Source organism: Dama dama, chromosome X (assembly GCF_033118175.1).
Source record: "Dama dama isolate Ldn47 chromosome X, ASM3311817v1, whole genome shotgun sequence".
Classification (NCBI taxonomy): Eukaryota; Metazoa; Chordata; class Mammalia; order Artiodactyla; family Cervidae; genus Dama; species Dama dama.
The window spans coordinates 8,271,818-8,296,398 of record NC_083714.1 but is presented as its reverse complement, the minus strand read 5'-3'; the positions used below and the strand labels follow the sequence as shown (position 1 = coordinate 8,296,398).

Here is a 24,581-nt window from a genome sequence, read left to right as displayed (position 1 = left end):
CACTGTTGCCTCCCAGCCTCTCTGTCCACACAGGGGCTTGGTTGGGGGAGAGGCAGGAGGGGCAGCTGTAGGCCTGGGTGAGGGGCAACCTCGGTGGCCCACCTGCAGCCAAAGATGCTGGCCCACATGTCCTCTGGACCCGGCCATGGCAAGGAAGCATCTGCAATATTTCCCCAAAATGATGGCTAAGCCCAAAGAGGAGCCTGAACCCTGTGCCAGGGAAGAGGAAGGGGCTGAGGCTTGGTCCATGCATGAAAAGCTTTGAGAGAGATACCAAGCAGCGGGCTTGTGGGAGACACGGAGGAACAAGAGTCCTGAGCCAACCAGGCCAAGGGTAGTGGGACACAGGACTTCCAGACCTTGCAGGAGTGGGAGACGCTTGTGCCACATGCCAAGAGCAGGGGAAAGAGAGGGGCCAGGGCCTTGCTTAAAGAGCCTGGACTTACTCCAGAAACAGGATGGAGGTAACATGGGAGCTAATGCTTCAAAGAGGCCAAGCAGAGGGAGACAAGAACACCGCACCTGGCTGTTATCCCCTGCTGGTGGGGCCGGAAACGGGGCAGCCATGGTGGGCAAGAGGGTGGCAGGTCCGGGAAAGCTGGGCACAGAGTTCCCATGTGACCCAGCACCTCTACTCAGAGGTTTAGACCCAGAGAATGGAAACTAGATGTTCAGTCATAAACCTTTACACATGAATATTCTTCACAGTACTGTTGATGGTAACCCAAAGTGGAAACAACTGGAATGTCTATCAACAGATGAATGCACAAGTAAAATGTGGTCTCTCCATACAATGGAGTATTATTCTGCTTCCCAAGTAGACTGATGGCTGCCGGGGGCTGGGGAGTGACTGCTGAATGGGTTCAGTTTTCCTTTTTGGGGTAATAAGAATGTTATAGATCTGTAGAGGCCATGGTTGTAAATACTGTCTGTCTGCTAAATGCCAACAAAGTGTGAACTTTAAAAGGCATGGCTTTATGTGAATTGTACCTCAAAAAATAGATGATAGAGACACTGATCCTAAAGAGGTAGAAGTGATGGATGACCAATAGATAATAGAGATGATAGATTGATGATGATGATGGATGGATAATAGGTGAAGTGATACAGAGAGACATAGACAAGGAGCACACCGCTTGACAACCCAGGCCGGATGTGCTGAGGCCTGAAACCCCAGATGGATTAGAGAGTAATTAGAAGTCAACAGGGGGACTTCCCTGGCAGTCCGGTGGTGAAGGCTCTGCACTTCCACTGCAGAGGGCCTGGGTTTAATCCCTGCTTGGGGGAACTTAAGATCCTGCATGTGCATGCCGTGCAGGGCAGCCAAGAAAAAAAAAAAAAAGTCAACAGGGATGGGGGGAGCACAGCTCAAACTCGGGGGCAGGAAAGGGGTGGGGTGAGACTCAAGGTGATGCTTGGGTGGCCAGGTGGGTGGTAGCACCTTCTGCTGAAGGAGGGACAGGTCGAAGAGAATGTGCTCTGCCCAATGACTGCTTGCTGGCCCCGGGCCTGCAGGCCCGGCAGAAGGCACGAGTGGAAGTGATGAGCAGGCAGTTGGCACTAGGAGGATGAAGCTGGCTGAGAGCTCCGGGCTGGAGGTTCTCTGAGGGGGCATTGGCCAGCAGAGAAGCAGTGTGGGCAGGAGGTGCCTTGGTCTCTTATCTGGGAAACAGGAGGCAGATTCCGTTTTATCTGAGCTTTGAGGTTAGGAGTTGTTTGTGATCCTGGGAGAACTAGCAATTCAGAGGTTTAGGAGTTGTTCCCCTGTATCTTGCAAAGATTATGCAAGTTGTCCCTACTTGATAATAAATCCTTTTTTTTTTTCCAGCTTACAAAGCTAGAATGGTTCTGTGGTCTGCCACCAAACCCTAATTGATATCGATGGAAAGAGACATACCCAGTGAATATCACTCAAAAGGAAGTTAGTGGAGAGAATTTTACTTTGAACAAAGTAGACCTCAGGGCACAAATCATTATTAGAAATACAAGAGGTTGCTGCCCAATGATTAAAGAAGTAATCCATTGAGAAGCACTAACCATTCTGAAGGTGTGTGTGTAACCTGCTACAAAAAAGTAGCAGGAAAAGGAAAAATTAATAAATTAGTAAATTCACCACAATAAATCACACTACCCCTCACTCCAATTGGTAGCTCAAGCAGACAAAATGTAGCACCAGTTGAACAAGTTTGATTAACAGATACACGAAAACTAGTGAGTACACACTTCAAGTTCACCTTGAACACTTACTAAAACCCACCATGTTCTCAGCCACAAAACAAATCTCAACAAATACTAGAATGAGTATCACACAGAGCATGTTCTCAAACTGCAATAGAATAAACCCATAAATGGATGATAAAGCTAAAATCCTCCCACTTTTGAAATTTTAAATTTACACAGTTAAATTTAAAAATACACTTCTGAATAATTTATTGGTCCAGAAGAATGATAATGAAAATCTAAAAAATGTTAGAACTGAATGACAATGAAGACGTGCAGCATGTAGCTCAAGCAGGACTTATGAGGAAACGTACAACCTTAACCTGAGGGAGCTGAACACAGGAAGTCAGAAAAACCGCAGTAGAATAAACTCAAAGAAAGCCAAAGGAAGGAACTCTCTGAGACAGTAGAAGTTGATGAAATTGAGAAAAAACAAAGATAAAACCAAAGTTGGTTCTCTGAAATTAGTAACATAGATAAGGCTCTGGCAAGAAAGATGGGCTTTCCTGGTAGCTCAGCTGGTAAAGAATCCGCCTGCAATGCGGGAGACCTGGGTTCGATCCCTGGGTTGGGAAGATCCCCTGGAGAAGGGAAAGGCTACCCACTCTAGTATTCTGGCCTGGAGAATTCCATGGACTGTATAGTCCCTGGAGTCACAGAGTCGGACATGACTGAGCAAGTTTCACTTTCACTGGCAAGAATGAAAAGAGGAGGGTATTCAAATAAACGATGTCAGGAGGGAAAAGAGGTAGAATCACAGCTGCCATGGCCCTTGCCAACGTAATGAGAGGCTCTGGATAAAGCATGGAAGCGTGGACACCCGTGTAGCCCCTGAAAGGTACTCCTTTTCTGTGGTACATTTATTCCTTTTTTCACTTGTCATCCCCTTACCATCACTTCTGTAGTGTTTTGAGAAAGCGGAACTAATTTCAAAGTACCAACCTTTGGTTTTGTTGAAAACAGCAATGAGAGGCAGCCGGCAGCAGAGGCTGGTTTCCACAAGAATTGGAAGCACCAGATAACTCAGAAGAAATACTCTGTGTGTGTGTGTGCACGCGTGCGTGTGTGTGGGGGGTGTGTGCTGGGGTGGGGAACAGGAGGATCCATTGAGAGTCTGTATAAGAGGCTACTAGATCACATGTATTTCAGTTATATATACATATATATATACATATATATATATATGTATGTATAAAGCTGCTAGATTCTCACATCTTTGTCCCACCTCATGCAGAAAAGCTGACTTTACTCTCTGGTGAGTTAGAAAAGAAGGTCTGTGGAAACACAAATTAAAGTCACAGTGAGGACTTCCTTAGCGGTCCAGTGGTTAAGGCTGCGCTTCCAATGCAGGCAGCGTGGGTTCAGTCCCTGCTCAGGAAAGTATGATCCCATATGCCATACAGCACAGTCAAAAAAAAAAAAAAAAGCCACAGTGAGATAACGTTTTAGTCCCATGCACTGATTGAGAGAAATGAAAAAGGCAGAGGAGAAGGGGGCAATAGAGGATGAGATGGTTGGATAGCATCACTGACTCACTGGACATGAATTTGAGCACACTCAGGAAGATAGTGAAGGACAGGGAAGCCTGGCGTGCTGCAGTCCATGGGGTCGCAAAGAATCAAGGCTTAGCAACTGCACAACAACAAAAAGACAATGCCACGTGTTGGCAGTGATCTGGAGTATCAAGAACTCATACACTGTGGGGGAGATATAAACTAGTACAATTACTCTGGAAAACAATTTGGCATTATCTAGTAGAATTGCCTGGAAAATCTCATAGACAGAGGAGCCTGGTGGGCTACAGCCCATGGGGTGGCAAGGGTTGGACACAACTTAGCAACTAAACCCCAGTGGAATCGAAGATGTACATATTTACAAGCTGACAGTGTCACTCCTGAGTGTATCCTATAGAAGATCTTTCACAAATATACCAGATTACATGTACAGGTCATTCACAGCTGCCTTATTTATAATAGGCAAAAGCCAGGAAAAAAAAAAAGCGGGTGTCCATTAACAGAACAATGTTACAGTCATATGATAGAAAATTATTCAGCAATAAAAATGAATAAACTCCAGCTATATGTTTCAAACTTGGATTCATGTCACTAATGTAATATGGAACTAAAGCAAAAAGTTACAGAAAAATATATCCAGTATGACTCCATTTATATAAATTCCAAAAATATAAAACCAAACTATGTATATTGTTTAAGGATTATCCGCATTTGGGCCAAGTACAAAGAAAAGTAAGGATAGTGGTTGCCTCTGTCAAGGGAGGAAGAGGGTATATGGGGGCTTCAGAGTCATTGGTAATGTTGTCCTCCTGTTGACACTGGGGACATATGTGTAGTAAGAGGATACAATGAACAGAGTAAAATGGCCTCCTACAGAAAGAGAAAATATTTATGTCATATATCTGATAAAGGATTAATATTTAGAATACACAAAGAACACTGACAACTCAACAACAGATCAAATTACCTGATTAAAAAATGTGCAAAGGATTTGAATAGACATTTCTCCAAAGATGATATACAAATGGCCAACAAGCCTATGAAAACATACTCAACATCACTAATCATCAAGAAATGTAAATCAAAACCACTTTAAAATACTTCACACCCATTAGAATGGTTACTACTAAAAAAGCACAGAAAACATCAAATAGTGGCAAGAACGTGGAAAAATTAGAAGCCTTGCACACTGTTGGTGGGATTGTAAAGTGGTGCAAGCTGCCATAAAAAAAATGGTCTGTAAGTTCTCCAAAAAAGCAAACAGAGAACTACCACCAGCATTCCCACTTCTGAGTATATATCCAAAAGAACTGAAAGTAGAGCTATATACATATCCATGTTCTATTCACATGCAGCACTGTCCACAATAGCCAAGAGGCAGAAGCAAACTGAATGTCCACTGACAGATGAATAGATGAACAAAATGTGGTCTATACACAAAATAGAAGGGAATCCAACCAGATGCTATAACATGGGTAGCCCTTGATGACATTATGTTATGCAAAATAAGCCAGTCACAAAAGAGAAATACATGATTCCACCTATGTGAGGGCTTCTTCAGTGGCTCATAGGTAAAAAATCTGCCTGCAGTTCAGGAGCCGCAGGAGACATAGTTTTGATCCCTGGGTCGGGAAGATCCCCTAGAGAAGGGAATGGTAATCCACTCCAGTATTATTGCCTGGAGAATTCCATGGACAGAGGAACCTGGTGGGCTATAGTCCTTGGGATTGCAAAGAATCAGATATGACTGAAGTGACTTAGCATGTCTGCACCTATGTGAGGTCCCTAGAGTAGTCAAATTCATAAACACAGAAAGTATAATGGTGGGTGCCAGGGGCTGGGGAAAAGGAGATGTGTTTAATGAATATATTATTTCAGTTTTGCAAGATGGAAAAGTTCTGGAAATCTGTTTCATAACAATGTGAGTATACTTAACACTACTGATATGTAAACAAAAATGGTTAAGACGGTAAACTATATACTATGCATTTTTTTACCACAATACAAAAAATTGACTCAAAAAGAAACAGAAAACCTGAACAGTCCCACAATTATTAAATACATTGGTAATTTAAAATATATGGACAGAGGGGCTGGTGGCTGCAAAAACAAGGAAGGCCTAGATCGTTTTATAGATGAATTCTATCAAGCCTTCAAGGAACTGATAACCCTTGTATTAGATAATTTGTTCCAGGGAACAGAAAAAGAGGAAATGCTCCAAAAACAGCAACAAAACCAATCCAGCCAATACACCATGACAAACTTGAGTTTAGTCCAAAAAACACAAGAGTAAGCATTTCTTTGAAAGAGAGGTTTAAAATTACAAAATCAATTAACATAATTTACCACATTAACTGATGAGAGGAGGAAAATTCTATCATCAACTCAATCCATTCAGGAAAAATATTTGATAACATTCATCATATGGCAAACTAGGACTGGAAGGGAACTTCCTTAATCTCATAAAGTTGTCTATAAACACCCCCTGCAAGCATCATAATTAATGATGAAGTCTTAATATTATTCTCTTTGCTTCCATTCAACCTTGTACTGTCTAGGGAAATAAAGTGAGAAAAAGAAATTGTACTTAAAAAGACTGGAAAAGAAAAAGCAAAACACTCATTCCTGGTGGATGGCATGACTATGTAAGTAGAAAATCAAAAAGAATCCACCAAAAAAGAATCCAGAAAGAATTATTAGACTTCATGCAAGCATTTATGAAGTTACTTGATACAAAATCCATACATCGGAAGTAGACAACTACTTCCCTGGTGGTCCAGTGGTTGAGACTCCACTCTTTCAGTGCCAGGTTCGATCCCTGGTCAGGGAACTAAGATCCCACATGACACGTGGTGTGGCCAAAAAAACACCAAAATCCATACACCAAAGTCCACTGTGTTTCCTTTGTTGTACACCTGAAACTAACATAATACAGTAAATCAGCTAACTTCAATTTTTTTAAAAACCAGTTGTGCTTCTATGTACCAGCAGCACAATCAGAAAGTGAATTTTTTAAAAAAGATACCATTTCTAATGGCATCAGACAATAAATAAATCTAACATGAGATGTGCAAGTCCTTAGGGGAAAATGTATTCAAAAGATGTTTATAAGTAGAGAGAGGTGCCATGCTTAGAGATGGGGAAACAATATTTTAGAGATGATTAGTCTAGAAAGGGATTCAAAATTCAACAAAATCTCCATTTACCTGCTCAAAAAAGTACCAACAGTTTTTCCTGGAACTTGACAAGCTGATTTGAAAATTCTAAAACTTTCTATCGGCAGGGGGAAGGACGGTCCATCCAGTATTGAAAGGCAGAGACATCTGCAATTTTTTTGTCTCTGCTTCCAGTCTTAGTGTCCAGAGACCCTTGCCGCATCACTCTGCCAGCAGCCTGCCCCACCCAGAGATTCTAGATCCCACCTTTCTAGGTCCTTCCATTCTAGGCCCCTTCTTGGGCATTTGGCCTTCTGCCTAGGAGATGAAAGGTGTAGACAGAAACAACTCATTGAGCACCCACACTCCAAATCTGCTGGACCTTCAGGTTCTGGGTGGCTCACCTCCCCTGACACCCTGGTCTCCCAAGTTCCCTCTTGTGACCCTCACCCACCCCCAGAGCTCATCACTCCAAGTCAAGCTTCTCAGGCTAAGACCTCACCGGCTCTACTGGCCACCTCCTTCTGCCTTGTGGACCCCCCACCCTCCCCTCCTAGAGGCAGTCCTGTTCTCTAGGGATCTCCTGGGTTCTCCTGCCTTTACCACCTCAACCAAGTTGATTTCAAGGCTGGAGGAAATGTTCTATGGGCGTATCACCTGCAGGCTTGGCCTCAGGCAGATCCCTTCTCCCCTCCTGCCCAATGCCTGCTTCCTGCTTCAGGGCTTCATGACCTGATAGTTAAGGGCAGCGGCCCATGGTTGACTTGGCCACTTACAAGCCACGTGACTTGGTGCAAGTTCCCTAACCTCGCCTGCCTCAGTTTCCCTACCTGTAAACCAGGGGAAATAACTGCAACCCCCTCCGGGGTCATTGGAAGGACTGAATGAATTCATATACATCCAACACTGAGATCAGCCCTTGTTCACTGAAGGACAACAGTAGGGGTAAGGCCATGTGGTTCAAGGTCAGCTGAAAACTCACTTCCTCTGTGAAGCTCTCCCTGATGCACTTGTTTCTATTGTTCAGTTGCTCAGCCGTGTCCAACTTTTTGCGACCCCATTGACTACAGCACACCAGGCCTCCCTGTCCATCACCAACTCCTGGAGCTGGCTCAAACTCATGTCCGTTGAGTTGGTGATGCCATCCAACCATCTCATCCTCTGTCGTCCTCTTCTCCTGCCTTCAATCTTTCCCAGCAGCAGGGTCTTTTCCAGGGAGTCAGCTCTTTGCATCAAGTGGCCAAAGTATTGGAGCTTCACCTTCAGCATCAGTCCTTCCAATGAATATTCAGGGTTGATTTCCATTAGGATGACTGGTTTGATCTCCTTGCTGTCCAGCGAACTCTCAAGAGTCTTTTCCAGCAACACAGTTCAATAGCACTAATTCTTCGGTGCTCAGCCTTCCAAGGTCCAACTGGTTCAGACGGTAAAGAATCCGCCTGAATGTGGGAGACCTAGGTTCAATCCCTGGGTCGGGAAGATCCCCTGGAGGAAGGTATGGCAACCCACTCCAGTATTCTTGCCTGGAGAATCCCTGTGGACAGAGGAGCCTGGCGGGCTATAGTCCATTGGGTCGCAAAGAGGCGGGCGTGACTGAGCAACTAAGCCACAGTCACACTCACATTCGTACATGACTACTGGAAAAGCCATAACTTTGACTATATGCACATTTGTTGGCAAACTGATGTCTCTGCTTTTTAATATACTGTCTAGGTTTCTCATAGCTTTTCTTTCAAGGAGCAAGGTCTTTTAATTTCATGGCTGCAGTCACCATCTGCAGTGATTTTGGAGCCCCCCCACAATAAAGTCTGTCACTGTTTCCATTGTTTTCCATCTATTTGCCATGAATTGATGGGACCAGATGCCACAATCTTTGGTATTTTGAATGTAGAGTTTTAGGCCAGCTTTTTCACTCTCCTCTTTCAGTCTCATCAAGCAGCTCTTTAGTTCCTCTCCACTTTCTTCCATAACGGTGGTGTCATCTGCATATCTGAGGTTATTGATATTTCTCCCAGCAATCTTGATTCCAGCTTGTGCTTCATCCAGCCCAGCATTTCGCATAATGCTTTCTGCATATACATTAAATAAGCAGGGTGACAATATACAGCCTTGACGTACTCCTTTCCCAATTTGGAACCAGTCCGTTGTTCCATGTCCGGTTCTAACTGTTGCTTCTTGACCTGCATACAGATTTCTCAGGAGTCAGGTAAGGTGGTCTGGTATTCCCATCTTTTGAAGAATTTTCCAGTTTGTTGTGATTCACACAGTCAAAGGCTTTCATGTAGTCAATGCAAGAGAAGTAGATGTTTCTCTGGAATTCCCTTGCTCTCTCCGTGATCCAACGAATGTTGGCAATTTGATCCTCTGCCTTTTCTAAACCCAGTTTGTACATCTAGAGTACCCCTAGATGCTGAGCAGCCCTAGACTTGAGTCCCCCTCCTTGGTGACCCACAGTGCCGTCCACAGATGAGCTGGGGTCTCATTTGCTGGTAGGTAGTTATGCCTCTTAGATCCGGGAGTGTCTTGAGACAGACAGCAGTGGGCTTTGTCTCTGAATGGTGCCAGTGCCGGGGTTGTGTCTGGCACTCAGTAGGCACTTCATGGCAGGCTATGGACTGCGTGCCTGCCAGTCCCGCCATGGGAGGTCACCATCTCCTCTGGTCAAGTGAGCAGCCGGCCCCCTTGCCATGCCCACTGAAGCCAGCAGAGGGCAGCAGTGCCTTGCCCTGAGGCGTCGGGCAAAGGGGCGGGAGCGGAGGGGCTGGACTGCCCAGGCCGGGCCACTGGGATGAGGCGGGTTGGGCGCGATTGCATTGTGGGGAGGGAGGCCGGGACTCATTCCTGGCACTGCCAGCTGCTCCTCGGCCCTGCCAGGAGCCCCGCCCAGGTAGGCAGGAGCCAGGGCTGGCCAGGCACAGGGTTCAGGGGCCTCTGGGTCAAGGGTGGGGGAGTGGAGGGGATGGATCTCCTCACCTTGGCAAGCGGGGTGGCCCGGAAGCTGGGTGGTAAGACTCCCATTGTGGCCCCAAATGGGACAGCTGGCGCCTCTGGCCAGGGGGCAGGGCACGGGAGGTAGGGAAGCAGCCCGCCTTGCTACCCACCCCCACAGGCACCCAACCGGCCCAGGCAGGTGGCTGCCAGCCTTGCCACTGCCACTGGACCCTGGAGCTTGCTGCGGTTGCACACCATGGGCGAGAGGGGGACCCTGACCAGATTCTGCCCCACAGTCAGGGCCTGAGCGCTGTCAGCTCGGCATGCAGACAGGGCCATGTGAGCCTGGCATGGGAAGCCGGCCGCCTGCTGGTAATCTCATCCCCACCCGAGGCTGAAGGCTGGGTGCCCATCTGCTCCTGTGCATCCTCTTGGCCACGGCCCCCTCCGCTGGCACCAGATTGTACCTGGCACGACTTTGCCAGTCCCTGGGGGTGGGGAGTTGGGAGTGTAGGGGGAGGTCTCCTGGCAGGGGGTGCTGCCTTGGCCGGCCTCTCCCCTGCCTCCGGCCTGGACAAAGGCAGCCATTGAGGGCCAAGGCTCGCCCCAGCCAGGCGCCAAGGCTGCGGAGGGTGAGGCTGCCCATGCAGGGGCTGACCCTCGGGGGTGGGGGCTGCTCCGTGACCTCCTCCAGGCCCTTCACAGGGATCCCTGGGGGCACATGGGGAGGAGCCTGGTGGCTGGCACTGGGTGGGCATCGGAGAACTGGCTGTGTGGGTCTCATTTTTTTCTGGCTGAAGGCAACTCTGCCCCCTTTGTCCCAAGATCCCCAGGGGGTGTCTCTTTGTGGGTGGGAAGTGACAGGGAGCCCCCGGGTCAGGGCAGCCTGGATGTGGGACTAGGAACACCAGAGAGTGGGTCCCTGGCCTGGGCCTCCAGACAGAAGGGACATTGTTGGGGCAGAGACAAAGCTGCCAGCTGTGGGAGAGCCCGCTTGCCAGGCCCTGGCCCCCTCCTCCCGCGGGGTGAATGTGAATGGGGCCAAGCCTCGACTGTCTCCCTCCCACTCAGGACAATGCCCCCTATAGCCGTCCTGTGCCCGTCACCACTGCCTCAGGGCAGCTGAACCCAGGAGGTGTGTGCCACGCCGCCCGGGAGATGCCTCTGCTGCTGCCGTCTGCCAGGGTAAGTGCCTGAATCCCCTGAGCACAGAGAAGCCTGGAGCCCGGGGGTCCCCTGCCCTGCACCTCCAGCTGCAAGCCCTCTAGCCTCAGACCCACCCCAGACATGGCCACTGATACCGGGCTCCAGAGGAAATGGCCCAGTCCCGAGGCAGGCCTGACCTTCCTGTCTGTGCTCCCAAGATAAGGGCCCAGGGACCTTCCTTTGGGGCTCTCCTGGCAGCTGGCACGCCCATGGGGGCTGGAGCTGCTGGCTATGGAATGGCCACAGGTGCCCTCCTGGCTGGCGCCTGCCCGCACCCCCAGTGGTGTGGGACCCTCGGTCAACAATTCAGGATCTGCTTTCTGCCCGTCTCTGGGGCTCTGCCCCCAGGTTCAGGAAGAGGGAGGCTCGAGAGGTCATGGGCCCAGGTGCTTGTGACGAGTGTCCCTCACCTTGTCACCTGGGCACTGCACAAGGCGGCTAATTGCCCCTGGCCGGGAGGTGAGCTGGAAGGCGCAACAGGGACCCCACTCGGAGCCTTCTGCTTCAGGCTCAACCTTGGGCCCCTACAGGGCCGGGGCAGGGTGGGGGGTTGCAGTGGGTTTCCTCTGGTCTGGGCCCCAAATGACTGCAGGCCAGGGGGTGGGGATGCCTAACTCCTGGCTCAAACTTTCTTTCAAGCGCTCCTCTCACTCCCCTGGGCCCACTCTCTGCCTGTCTTCTCTATGCCCTGTCTTTTTTTAAGTTTTTATTTAATTATTTGACTGCACTGGGTCTTAGTTGTGGCATGTGGGATCAAGTTCCCTGACCAGGGATCAAACCCAGGGCCCCTACATTGGGAGCATGGAGTCTTAGCCACCAGACCACCAGGGAAGTCCCTGCACTGTCTTTTCTCATACCCCATCCCCATAAACATTCTCCGTACCGGACCCTGGTGGACCCCTGGCTGCCGGAGCCATGGGGCAAAGGACTGGCCTCCCCCGATCCCTGCACTCTGGGTGGTCTCTCGGTTCCTTGCACCTCCCCTTCCTCGGCACTGAGCATCCCCAGCTCAGTCTGGGCCACTCCTCTCCATCCCCCAAGCCCTCTGTTGTCTGCCTTGACCCTGGCCACTGGCCCTTGCTGTCTGCAGGGCCTTTCAGGGGTCTCTCCTCTCTCGGTGACTCAGTCCTTCTGCGGGTGTTCTCGTAGCCTTGTAGGATCTGCATATAAAGTGGAAGATGAAGAAAGTTCTTCCTTTGCACACGCACGGGCACCCCACCGTCATCCCCTGGGGACTCTCCATCCCTCTCTCGGTCCCCCAGTTGCTCGGACTTTTTCTCTCTCCTCTGCCTTTGCTTCTGTCTGCCCCAGCTTTCTGCTTCTGTCTCTCCTCCCTTCTCTCCCTCCCTTTCTGTCTGTCTGTCCCTCTTGCTCCCGGGCGCTCGGTTCCCACGGCCACCCTGACTTGTGCCCTCCTGCCTGGCCTCCCCCAGGGCCCAGAGATGGCACCCTGGTGTCTGCTGGGTGCCCGCCTGCTGCTCGTGATGCCGCTGCTGTGCCCGCCACCCGCCCTAACCAGGGCGCACCGCTTCTCGGCCCCCAACACCACCCTCCACCACTTGGCACTGGCACCGGGCCAGGGGGCACTCTACGTGGGTGCGGTGAATCGCATCTTCCAACTTAGCCCCGAGCTGCGGCTGGAGTCAGTGGCCATTACGGGTCCCGTCCTCGATAGCCCCGATTGCGTGCCCTTCCGGGACCCAGCTGAGTGCCCACAGGCCCAGCTCATGGACAACACCAATCAGCTGCTGCTGGTCAGTGGGCGGGCCCGGGAGCTGGTGGCCTGCGGGCAGGTGCGGCAGGGCGTGTGCGAGAAGCGCCGGCTGGAGGACGTGGCAGAACTCCTCTACCGGGCCGAGGACCCGGGCGACGGGCAGTTCGTGGCCGCTAACACCCTGGGGGTGCCCACAGTTGGCCTGGTGGTGTCTGGACCCGACCAGGACCTCCTGCTGGTGGCCCGGGGCCTGGCGGGCAAGCTGTCAGCAGGGGTGCCACCCCTGACAGTGCGCCAGCTGGCCGGGCCACAGCCCTTCTCCAGCGAGGGCCTGGGCCGCCTGGTGGTGGGTGACCTCTCCGACTACAACAACAGCTATGTGGCGGCCCTCGCAGATGCCCAGTCGGCCTACTTTGTCTTTCGGCGCCGTGGGGACCGGGCACAGGCTGAGTATCGCTCGTACGTGGCCCGGGTCTGCCTGAGGGACGCCAACCTCTACTCCTACGTGGAGGTGCCCCTCAGCTGCCGGGGCCATGGGCTTGTCCAGGCTGCCGCCCTTGCCCCAGGTGTCTTACTGGGCGCCTTTGCCGCCGGCCCGAGGGGGGTGCAGGCAGCCCTGTGCGCCTTTCCCCTGGCCGAGCTGGATGCCAGCATGGAGCGAGCCCGGCGCCTCTGCTACACGGCGGGCGGCCGGGGCCCCAGCGGCGCCGAGGAAGCCACCGTGGAATATGGTGTCACGTCGCGCTGTGTCACCCTGCCGCCTGTGAGTGACTGGGCCCAGGCCTCACACCTGCCCTGTCCCCTGAGACTCTGCCTGCTGGCAGCTGGCAACCTTATCTTATCCCAGCCTGCCTCCCTGGCCCTGGCCCTCTGTGGACCTGAAGCATCTCCCAGCCCAGAGCCGCGGCTGTCACAAGTCGTCCTGGCCAAGGGTAAAGTGAAGTCGCTCAGTCATGTCCGACTCTTTGCGACCCCATGGACTGTAACCCACCAGGCTCCTCCGTCCATGGGATTTTTCCAGGCAAGAATACTGGAATGGATTGCCATTTGCTTCTCCAGGGAATCTTCCCGACCCAGGGATCAACCCAGGTCTCCCACATTGTAGGCAGACGCTTTCACTGTCTGAGCCACCAGACTGTCTGAGCCATCCAGCCACTGTCTGGCCAAAGGTGGCTGGATGCTTTCCCCATCACCAGTGACCTCTGCTTTAGAGGATGACATGGAGGGCCAGCTTAGGCTAAGTCTCCTGGCTCTTCGTCTCTCCCTCTTAGGTGCGACCTTGCACACGTCCTACCAGCTGCCTTGCCCTCCTCCACAGACTGCAGACCTGGGCCCAGGGAAGGCACCTCCAGCCTCCCTTTTCTGGGCACTAATTCCTCCCACCTTTGTCCTCACCTCTGCAGGACTCCCCGGAGTCATACCCCTGTGGTGATGAACACACGCCCAGCCCCATTGCAGGCCGCCAGCCCGTGGAGGCAGGGCCTCTGCTGCAGCTTGAACACTCCATCAGTGCTGTTGCGGCCCTCCAGGCAGATGGACACACAATCGCCTTCCTGGGGGATGTCCGAGGTCAGCTGCACAAGGTAAGGGCCGGAGGAAGGCAAGGCGGCCCTTGGCCAGACCCCTGATGCCCCACCTCTATGCTGCCAGGCTGGGCCTGGCCTCAGTGACCCGACTGGATGCCCTCCTGCCCTGGGATAGCTCACAGAAGCATCCATCTCCTTCCACCTCTTGATGTGTAGCTTAGGGATGTCCCACGGGCAGCCACAGCCAATAACAGGGTACTCTTGCCTCTTTGTGGTCTGCGTGTCTCCCTTAGCTGGGTAAGGCTCAATCGAGAAGGCTACTTGGGCACGCTGGATGCCCAGGGGCCTGCCCCACCCTCCATGGCCTGACCCAGCTGTCCTATCTGGGGGGGAATGGGAGCTGGCTCTGTGGGCCAGGAGGTTCCCCTGGAACCCCAACTGTGACAGCACCTGCCCCAAATGGTTGGCCTGTGGCCATCTTGAGAGCAGGCCTTGTCCCCCACTCCCTCAGGTCTTTCTCAATGGCACCCAAGGCCAGGTGTACCACTCACAGCAAGTGGGGACCCCGGGCTCGGCCATCAGCCCCGACCTGCTCGTGGACAGCAGCGGCAGCCACCTCTACGTGCTGACGTCCCAGCAGGTGAGGGCTGTCCCAGGGGCCCAGGCACACGAGGCCTGAGGCCCTGCACCTACCACCTCTGCCCTCTGCTTCCTGTCCAGGTGGCCCGGGTACCTGTGGCAGCCTGCCCACAGCTCCCGGACTGCAGCAGCTGCCTCCAGGCCCAGGACCCTCTGTGCGGCTGGTGCGTCCTGCAGGGCAGGTGAGTCGGGGCACTGTGCCTGCAGTGCTTCTAGGTGGGCCAGGAGGTCAGTCCGCCTCCCCCAGCCTGGTTGGTGTCCCTTTGCCAACACTGCCCCAGGCTGGGCAGGGCCTCTGTCAGCCTCTCTCGGGTGCCCCCTGGCCCACTCCAGCTCCCCTCCACCTGGCAGCCCCAGGAATCAATCCCTGATGGCGCCCCTCACTCAGGTCCATGTGCAAGTCTCCACCACAGCAGCAGGCCTCGACTGATAGTCAAGGCCAAAGGCCGTGCATCAGCCCCCAGGCCCTGCAGGGTCAACCCCTTCCTGTCTGAGCGGAGTCCCTTTCCCTGCCCCCCACTTGCTGCGCTCCGCCTGGACCGCATCATGCCCCTCACTGCCCATCACCCAGGGAGCCTGAGTCTCATGCAGGGACCCATTGGGCCCCTGCCCCGCAGGTGTACCCGCAAGAGCCAATGCAGGCGGGCAACCCAGCCCAACCAGTGGCTGTGGACGTACGAGAACGGCCTCTGTCTGCACATCCAGAGTGTGCTACCAGCCCACCACCCCCGCCAGGAGCAGGGCCAGGTGAGCCCCATTTTCCTTCTCTCCTTCTGCCTCTGCCCACACCCTCCCTGCATGGACCCCTCTGCCTCAGCCCCGTGGCCCCCTCCAAAGGCCCCCACCTGCTGGGCTTCCTTTCACGTGCCCCAGGTCACCTTATTGGTACCCCGGCTGCCCACCCTGGCTGTGGATGAATACTTCCATTGCGCCTTTGGCAACTATGACAGCTTGGCTCATGTGGAAGGGCCCCAGTTGGCCTGCGTCACCCCTCCCCAGGACCAGCTGCCACTGAACCCTCCAGGCACAGGTGAGGGGCCCCTGGGGCGAGGGGCAAGGGTGGGAACTGGAAGGGGCAGGAGCCACCTGACCTGCCCTGCCGATGCCATCCCCCTCCCAGACCACATCACCTTGCCCCTGGTCCTGATGTTCGAGGACGTGCCCGTGGCTGCCACCAACTTCTCCTTCTACGACTGTGGTGCAGTCGCAGCCCTGGAGGCAGCTGCCCCGTGAGTGCCCAGCCTGGCTGCAGGGTAGGGGTGGGGACCGCAGATAGTGCCTCGTCTCAGCAGCACCCTGCCCTCCCAGGTGCCATGCTTGTGTGGGCAGCCTCTGGCGCTGCCACTGGTGCCCCCAGAGCAGCCACTGTGTGTATGGAGAACACTGTCCAGAGGGTGAGAGGACCATCTACAGCACCCAAGAGGTGGGTGGATCCATCCTGCCCCTCGCCCCCCTGCCCCCAGGCCCCTTGCCTTCTGAAGCGCTAAGCCGTCTCCTCCGGCCAGGCGGACATCCAGGTGCGTGGCCCGCGGGCTTGTCCTCAGGTCGAGGGCCTGGTGGGCCCCCCCCTGGTGCCGGTGGGCTGGGAGAGCCGTTTGGCCCTCCGCGTGCAGAATCTTCAGCATTTCCAGGTGAGCATTCCGGCAGGTGGGGGCTGGGGGCAGCTAATGGCATTCAGGCTGCTGACGGCATACACCCCCCAGGGCTTGCCTGCCTCCTACCACTGCTGGCTGGAGCTGCCCGGACAACTGCAGAGGCTGCCAGCGTCCCTGGAGGAGGTGGCTGGGGACTCGGGCCTCATTCATTGCCAGGCTCAGCAGGTGGGCAGGTGCCCGACCCCCACCAGTCTCACTTGCCGCTGGACATCTCCTGCTTCCTGGGCTTGTCCTGGGCCCTCGGGGGCTCGCTCGCCCCCTTTAGCCCACTGTCACTCACAAGGCCTGCTCTGGGCAGGCCATGGCTGGGAGATGTGCCCTGCACTCGGGGGAGGGGTCATCTATGCCGGGAAGAGCTTCCCGGAGGCAGGCGGGGGTCTTGAGAGGTTCTGAGTTGCGTCGGGCCTGACCCTCCCTTCCACCCACAGTTCCAGCCCTCCATGGTCCAGCGGGAGCTCCCAGTGCCCATCTATGTCACCCGGGGCGAGGGCCAGCGGCTGGACAATGCCCGCACTCTTCATGGTCAGCTCGGGGGCAGTGGGGCGGGCAGGGCAGGGTGTGCAGCTGGCGGGGGCGCCTCACCATGCCGCCTAAACCCCCCCCAGTGACCCTGTATGACTGTGCCGTGGGCCACCCCGACTGCAGCCACTGCCAGGCAGCCAACAGGAGTCTGCGCTGCCTGTGGTGCAGCCATGGCCAGCCTGCCTGTCGCTATGGACCACTGTGCCCACCTGGAGCCGTGGAGCCACTGTGTCCCACACCCAGGATCGAGACTGTGAGCCCCTGAACCTGCACCCACCGCCCCCTCACGACCTAGCCACCCGCCTCCTCCCCTCAACCCCTAGCCCCTACTTTCTTGGCCCTAGCAGCCCTGCCCACTCTACCTCAGTGGGTGTGGGTCGAGGGCATTCCCTCACCATCCTTCCCGGTTACAGGTTGAGCCCCTGACTGGCCCCCCTGAGGGCGGATTGGTCCTCACCATCCAGGGCTCCAACCTGGGCAGGGACTTTGCCGACGTGCAGGACGCCGTGAGCGTGGCCGGCCGGCCCTGCAGGCCTGAGCCGTCTCTCTACCGCATCTCGACCCGGTGAGGCATCCTGGCAGCCAGGAGTGAAGGGATGCCCTCCAAGGGAGGCCCGCAGAGACTGGCCACCCAGAAAGAAGGGAGGCTTGGAACCAAGACACGTGGGCCCGGGGTCAGATGTGCCAAAGGATAAGCCAGAGGGAGAGGGGCTGGGCCCTGGGCAGCAGCTGGCAAATGCCCCATGGCTCCCTCCGGGCAAGGGCCCCTGAGCAGCCATGGGCTTTCCATCACCAGGATCGTGTGTGTCACATCGCCTGCCCCCAACCGCACCATGGGGCCAATCCAAGTGGCCATCAAGGGGCGGCCCCCAGGCATCTCAACGCAGTACTTCACCTACCAGGTCAGTGCCTGCCCAGGCTGTGTGCCCACACCGGGGGATCGTAGCAAGAAGGGGCAGAAGGCTAGTGACATCTGGGTGAGCACTTCCAACTTGACCCAAGGGGAGCAGAAAGAGTTGCCTCTTGTCCAGGAAGGAATCCACATAATCTGAGGGGTCACTCTGGCCACTGAGTGTGGGGGCCGAGGTGGGAGGGTGAGAAGGGCACAGGGATGCAGGAGAGCAGAGATGCCTCCAGGCGCCAGCCTGAGCCCTCCTGTCCTGCCCAGGGCCTTTTCCAGGGCCAGGAAGCCCAGGGCGGGAGCAATGGGGGGCAGCACCGATTCACATCGGGGGTGCTGCTTGGCACAGACAGCACCCTGATGAACTGATGAGGAGATCCCCAAGGAGGTGACGGCATCTTAGGGCTTAGAGCTGGGGCTGAGGGCAAGGTGACACAGGGAGGGGACCAGAGCCCCACCCCCTGGTGGGGCATGGCAGCAGGGCACAGGACTTTAGGGACTGGAGCCAAGGTGAGGAAATGCCAGGCCAGATGGCTATGCCTGCCTTAGCTTGCCCTGTCTCCCAGGACCCTGTCCTGCTGAGCCTGAGTCCCCAGCGGGGCCCCCAGGCAGGGGGAACCCAGCTCACCATCCATGGACAGCACCTCCAGACAGGAGGCAACATCAGCGCCTTTGTGGGCAGCCAACCCTGCCCTATGTAAGTGGCTCCTGCTTCCAGTTGGTCGCTGCCAGCTGGGGGTGCTCCCGACGGGCCCGAGTCCCCTGGCGTACAGTGGTGGTAGGGGGTCTCTGCCCTTGGTGGCAAAGTGGGTCTCTGGCAGGCTGGCCAGGCCAAGGCTCAAACCCAAGGTGCCAAACTGCTCCCCACCCTGCAGCCAGGAGCCGGTGTGTCCTGAGGCCATCGTGTGCCACACCATGCCCCAGGCTATCCCAGGAGACGCGGTGGTCCGAGTGGTCTTTGGCCAGGCCCAGCGCTTGCTACTCGCCAGCCCCTTCCACTATACTGCCAACCCCCAGCTTGTGGCAGCCGAGCCCAGTGTCAGCTTCCGGGGGTGAGGACCTGGTGCACTTGGGGCAACCCGTGCACCCTAGCAGCAGGATGGGGTGGCAGGACGGGGCCAGACTGCTTGGGCCGTGCTGAGTCTCGTCCCGGCACAGGGGCGGGCGGTTGATCCGAGTCAGGGGCACGAGCCTGGACGTGGTACAGCAGCCCCTGCTATCTGTGTGGCTGGAGACCTCGGAGGGGGCGGCTGTGAAGCTGCAGTCCCAGGACCCAACCCCAAGGAGCGGCTGCAAGGCTCCAGCTGCGGCACCCCAGGCTTGTATCAAGCTGGAGCGGGGCTGGCTGCAGGTGAGCCTGCAGCGGCAGGGGAGGCTGTGCCCAGCAAGGGGTCGGGGCGGGCCAGGAGTCCCCAGCTCACCCCACAGGGTCTCGGCCTGCCCCTTCCCAGTGCTCCAGCGTGTGCTCCATCAACTCATCCACCCTCCTCCTCTGCCGGAGCCCCGCGGTGCCTGACATGGCGAGCCCCCGGCGGGTCTTCTTCAGCCTGGACAACGTGCATGTGGATTTTGCAAGCGCCAGTGGGGGCCAGGACTTCCTGTACCAGCCCAACCCTCGGCTGGCCCCCCTCCACCGCGAGGGGGGGCCCACTGGCCCCTACCGCCTTAAGCCAGGCCACGTGCTGGATGTGGAGGTCAGGGTTTCGGCCAGCAGTGCTGGGGGGCAGGGGGGACCTGCGGACACAGGCTGGGCAACTCCACTCAGGCCTGCGATCGGTCTCCCAGGGAGAGGGCCTCAACCTGGCCATCAGCAAGGAGGAAGTCCGCGTGCACATCGGTGATGGCGAGTGCCTGGTGAAGACACTGACGCTCACCCACCTGTACTGTGAGCCGCCCCCCCGGGTCCCACAGCCCAGCAACGGCTCGGGCACCCTGCTGCAGTTCGTGGTGAGGCTGGGACCACAGGCACAGGCGTGGGCGTGGGCAGCCGGAACCATCAGAGCCGAAGCTCAGGAATCCTGTGCCTCCCACCACCCCCAGGTGCAAATGGGCAACGTGCGCCTGGCACTGGGCCCAGTCCAGTACGAGGTGGAACCCGTGCTGTCTGCCTTCCCTGTGGAGGCCCAGGTGGGCCTGGGCATAGGTGTAGCCCTGCTGATCGCTGCCGTGCTCCTCCTGACCCTCATGTACAGGTGAGGATCACACACACGCCAGTGTCCAGGCCAGTCCCCTCTTCACTTCTGGCAAGGGTTTCCCACAGCCTGCCATCTAGGCTTGGGGGTCCCGGCCCAGGCAGGCCGGCTGGTGTGGCTGACACCCGGTCCCCCGGTGGCAGGCACAAGAGCAAGCAAGCCCTGCGGGACTACCAGAAGGTTCTGGTGCAGCTGGAGAGCCTGGAGATCGGCGTGGGTGACCAGTGCCGCAAGGAGTTCACAGGTGGGGTGGGGGGGTGGGGCAGGGCGGAGCGGGGGCAGGGAGTGCACACAGCCGCTCCCGAGCTCAGACCCCGGTGGCTCCCGGCCTGCAGACCTGATGACAGAGATGACTGACCTCAGCAGCGACCTGGAGGCTAGCGGGATCCCCTTTGTGGACTACCGCACCTACGCCGAGCGGGTCCTCTTCCCCGGGCGTGGCGGTGGCACCCTGCAGCTGGCCGTCGAGGGGCTGGGCGAAGAGGGTCGCCACGCACCCATGCACCAGGGCCTCATGCAGCTCTCCAACCTACTCAACAGCAAGCTCTTCCTCCTGACCGTGAGGGCCACGTGGGCAGGCTGGGGGGAGGGCTTGGGGCAAGGAGGGAGGCTGGGTAGTCAGCAGGTGTGGGCCGCATGGTGGGAGGCCACGCGGGCTGCCAGGCTCCCCAGAGTGAGCACCCGTGCCCCCCGCCCCCTCCGGCTTAGCTCATCCACACCCTGGAGGGGCAACCCAGCTTCTCACAGCGGGACCGCTGCCACGTGGCCTCGCTGCTGTCCTTGGCACTGCACAGCAAGCTCGAGTACCTGACCGAGATCATGAGGACGCTGCTCAGTGACCTGGCCTCCCATTATGTGCGCAAGAACCCCAAGCTCATGCTACGCAGGTTGGCCCTGGATGACTCTGGGCTGGGTAGGCCCGGGGAGTCCCAGGCAGCCAGCTGGGTCCTGAGCCACTGGTAGGGCAAGTCAGCCCTGCCTGACCTCCGCCACTGGCCTTGGGTGGGGGACGAGACAGTCCTGCGGCAGCCCCTCTGACCTGGGGCCCGCTCCACGCAGGACGGAGACCATGGCGGAGAAGCTGCTCACCAATTGGGTGTCCATCTGCCTGTACGCCTTCCTGAGGGTGAGAGCCCCTCTCCCCTCACCCCATGCTGGGGCTGCTGCCTTGGGCCTCCCTGACCTGTGGCCCGATCCCTCCCAGACCTGTGGCCCGATCCCTCCCAGGGGCCTTGGACACAAGGGCAGGGTGTCGGTAAGGGACAGGTGGTGAACCTTTGCCCTGGCCGCGTGCGAAGCCGAGCCTGCTGGTGTGGGCCGCCCTCTGCCCTGGCTCCGCACAGCCAGCTGCCCCTGTAAGCTCATGCAGCCGGCCGATCCCTGGATTGATGCTTGCAGGAGGTGGCTGGCGAACCAATGTACATGCTCCTCCGGGCCATCCAGTACCAGGTGGACAAGGGCCCCGTGGACGCAGTGACAGGCAAGGCAAAACGGACCCTGAACGACAGCCGCCTATTGCGGGAGGACGTGGAATTCCGGGCCCTGACGCTGATGGTGCTGGCTGGCCCGGGGCCAGGCGGGCCATCAAGGAGCAACGTAGCGCTGCACATCCCCACCCGGGTGCTCGACACGGACACGATCACTCAGGTCAAGGAAAAGGTGTTGGATCAGATCTACAAGGGCACCCCGTTCTCCCAGAGGCCCTCGGCACACACCCTGGATCTCGGTGAGGGCTCACCCCAGGCTCTCATCACCCCTGGCAGCTCAGCTCTGCCCAGCAGGAATGGGCTGTGGGCTCACTGGCTCCCCCGGGTCCCCCCCCCCGTCACCCCCAGAGTGGCGCTCGGGCCTGGCGGGTCACCTCACCCTGTCAGATGAGGACGTGACGTCGGTGACTCAGAACCGCTGGAAGAGACTCAACACCCTGCAGCACTACAAGGTGCCCGGCAGGTGGGGTTCAGGGGGGCAGGCCCCCGCCTTGGGCTTGGCAAGGGAAGGAGCCCAGCCTTTGCCCCCCTCCCCACCAGGTCCCAGATGGTGCCACAGTGAGGCTCATCCCCCAGCTGCACAACGGAGGAGGTGTCATCTCCCAGAGCCTGGCCCCCAGCTGCCCATCGGGGGAGAGTGAGTGTGGTCCCACTGGGACCACAGGCCCCCAGGAGCTCAAGGCCACGGCATCGGTCCTTCCTGGGTCTCCCAATACCTTGTCAGCGGGGAAGCCAAGACTCCCTACTGGGCCCAGGCCTGCGGGTGGACAAGGGTGGCAGTGCGTCACCATCAGGGAGCTCCTGGGTGCGAGCTGGAGCTCCCCGGCTGGTGGCATGGGTGCAAGGGGGGCCAAGGACTGAGGCCCAGATTCTGCACCCTCAGACACCCCCATGCTGGAGGATAGCGAGGAGGGTGGGATCCGTCTGTGGCACTTGGTGAAAACCCCCGAGGAGCCAGAGGTGGCCAAGGTACGGCGGAGCAGCCTGAGGGACCGGGACCGGGAGCGAGTGCGGGCCAAGGCCATCCCAGAGATCTACCTCACGCGCCTGCTGTCCATGAAGGTGGGGCCCCCGGGGAGGCTCAGCAAGGGCACCTGGACAGACCTGGGGAGACGCTGTGGGACGATGGGGCTGGCTGCAGCTTGAAGGGTCCCCCACCCTGATCTCCCCCCAAAACTGCCCCATCCCCTGCCTTCTAGGGCACGCTGCAGAAGTTTGTGGATGACACCTTCCAAGCCATCCTCAGCGTGAACCGGCCCGTGCCCATCGCCGTCAAGTACCTGTTTGACTTCCTGGATGAGCTGGCCGAGAAACACAGCATTGAGGACCCAGAGACCTTGCACATCTGGAAGACGAACAGGTGCGTCGCCTGCCGGCCTGGCCCTGGGTGGATGAGTCCCAGAGAGACCAGGACACTGCCAGTGCAGCCAGGACAGGAGCCCAGGGGCCATTACCCCGGGTGGCCAGTCACCCCCCCGCCCCAGTGTGGCCAGCTCCCAAGGCAGTTCAGGGCCGCCGGGGTCCAGGTGGAGGAGCTGAGCTGGACCGGCCAGGCCTCACTCCGCCGCCGGCCTGTGTCTCCAGCCTGTTGCTGCGGTTCTGGGTGAACACCTTGAAGAACCCGCAGCTCATCTTTGACGTGCGGGTGTCAGACAACGTGGATGCGGTCCTCGCCGTCATCGCCCAGACCTTCATGGACTCCTGCACAGTCTCGGAGCATAAAGTGGGCCGGGTGAGAGCCGAGGAGGGCAGGCTGGGGAGGTAGCCACAGGGGCTCCGTGCTGAGCCCTGGGTTGGGCTGGCCCCCCCATGGGGCATGGGGCCAGGAGGGGACACCTCCCCCGCTCATGCCCACACTGCCTGGAGCAGGATTCCCCGGTGAACAAACTGCTCTACGCCCGGGAGATCCCTCGCTACAAGCAGATGGTAGAGAGGTAGGTGTTGGGCAACATGGACGAGGGACCTCTGGGGCTGCCTGCCCCTAACTCTGTGCCTTTCTGCAGATACTACTCTGATATCCGCCAGAGCCCTCCAGCGAGCTACCAGGAGATGAACTCAGCTCTTACTGAGCTCTCGGGGGTGAGGACACAGGGGAAGGGGAAAGCTGGGGGCTCAAGGTCTGGGCTGGGGCCTCACCCACCATGTGCCGCCCCCAGAATTACACCTCGGCTCCCCACTGCCTACAAGCTCTGCAAGAACTCTACACCCACATCCACAGGTACTACGACCAGGTGAGACCTGGGGGCGCTCCGGGGAGAGGGACATGCCTCCGGAGCCCAGAGGGAGGCCCCAGGAGTCTCCCTTGGGGGCAGGAGTGTCCAGGTCCAGTGTAGGCAGAGGAGTGGAAGGGCCCGGGGCTGGGGAAGGGGCTCGGCTTCCTCACAGAGGAAGATTCCCTAGGAAGGTCTGGCTCCCAGCCTGCTACTGAGATGGAGGCAGGTCAGAGGCCGAGGCCTCAGGCGGGGCGGCCTCCTCTGCCCTGGCAGATCATCGGTGCCCTGGAGGAAGACCCTGTGGGCCAGAAGATGCAACTGGCCTGCCGCCTGCAGCAGATCGCTGCGCTGGTAGAGAACAAGGTGACCGATCTGTGAGTCAGGCAGCAGCAGGACCCGCCATCTCCACGCCTTCCCACACTTGACCCAGGATGGAGCCCTGGATGGAGCCCGTGACCCAGGCGTGGTCTGCACAAAGTGGGAGGGCCTCCCCCTCTCCCTCCTTGCCGCGCTGCTGGGGGCTTCTTTCTAATTTATAGCAATCCTTCCCCCTCCCCCACTGTATTTATATGCTTGCTGGAGGATGACATCTGGAAATAAAACACAAACATGTCTTTTTAGAAAACACCCAGTCCCCAGCCCCACCTTCCCCATGAGTCTCCTGGATGCCCTGGCCTAGCCCCCAGCCCGCAGCTAGAAGTTCTGC

At 57.1% G+C, this 24,581-nt stretch overlaps 1 protein-coding gene across 1 annotated transcript; it reads left to right on the top strand.

The window, feature by feature from the left end:
* The first annotated feature begins 9,737 nt into the window (after positions 1–9,737).
* Positions 9,738–24,494, top strand: PLXNB3 (plexin B3). Its single transcript, XM_061136618.1, has 36 exons — positions 9,738–9,776; positions 10,892–11,005; positions 12,460–13,503; positions 14,144–14,323; positions 14,778–14,906; positions 14,987–15,087; positions 15,523–15,652; positions 15,779–15,935; positions 16,026–16,134; positions 16,214–16,328; positions 16,411–16,536; positions 16,609–16,725; positions 16,989–17,082; positions 17,166–17,335; positions 17,496–17,647; positions 17,879–17,984; positions 18,550–18,680; positions 18,859–19,035; positions 19,142–19,334; positions 19,435–19,677; positions 19,769–19,930; positions 20,024–20,175; positions 20,319–20,419; positions 20,511–20,734; positions 20,884–21,062; positions 21,235–21,301; positions 21,574–21,901; positions 22,011–22,114; positions 22,203–22,299; positions 22,546–22,724; positions 22,862–23,022; positions 23,247–23,394; positions 23,532–23,596; positions 23,666–23,741; positions 23,819–23,893; positions 24,149–24,494. Exons 2-36 carry the CDS (start codon positions 10,979–10,981, stop codon positions 24,251–24,253), a joined length of 5,724 nt encoding a protein of 1,907 aa, XP_060992601.1. The 5' UTR covers positions 9,738–9,776; positions 10,892–10,978; the 3' UTR covers positions 24,254–24,494.
* The last annotated feature ends 87 nt before the right edge of the window (positions 24,495–24,581 follow it).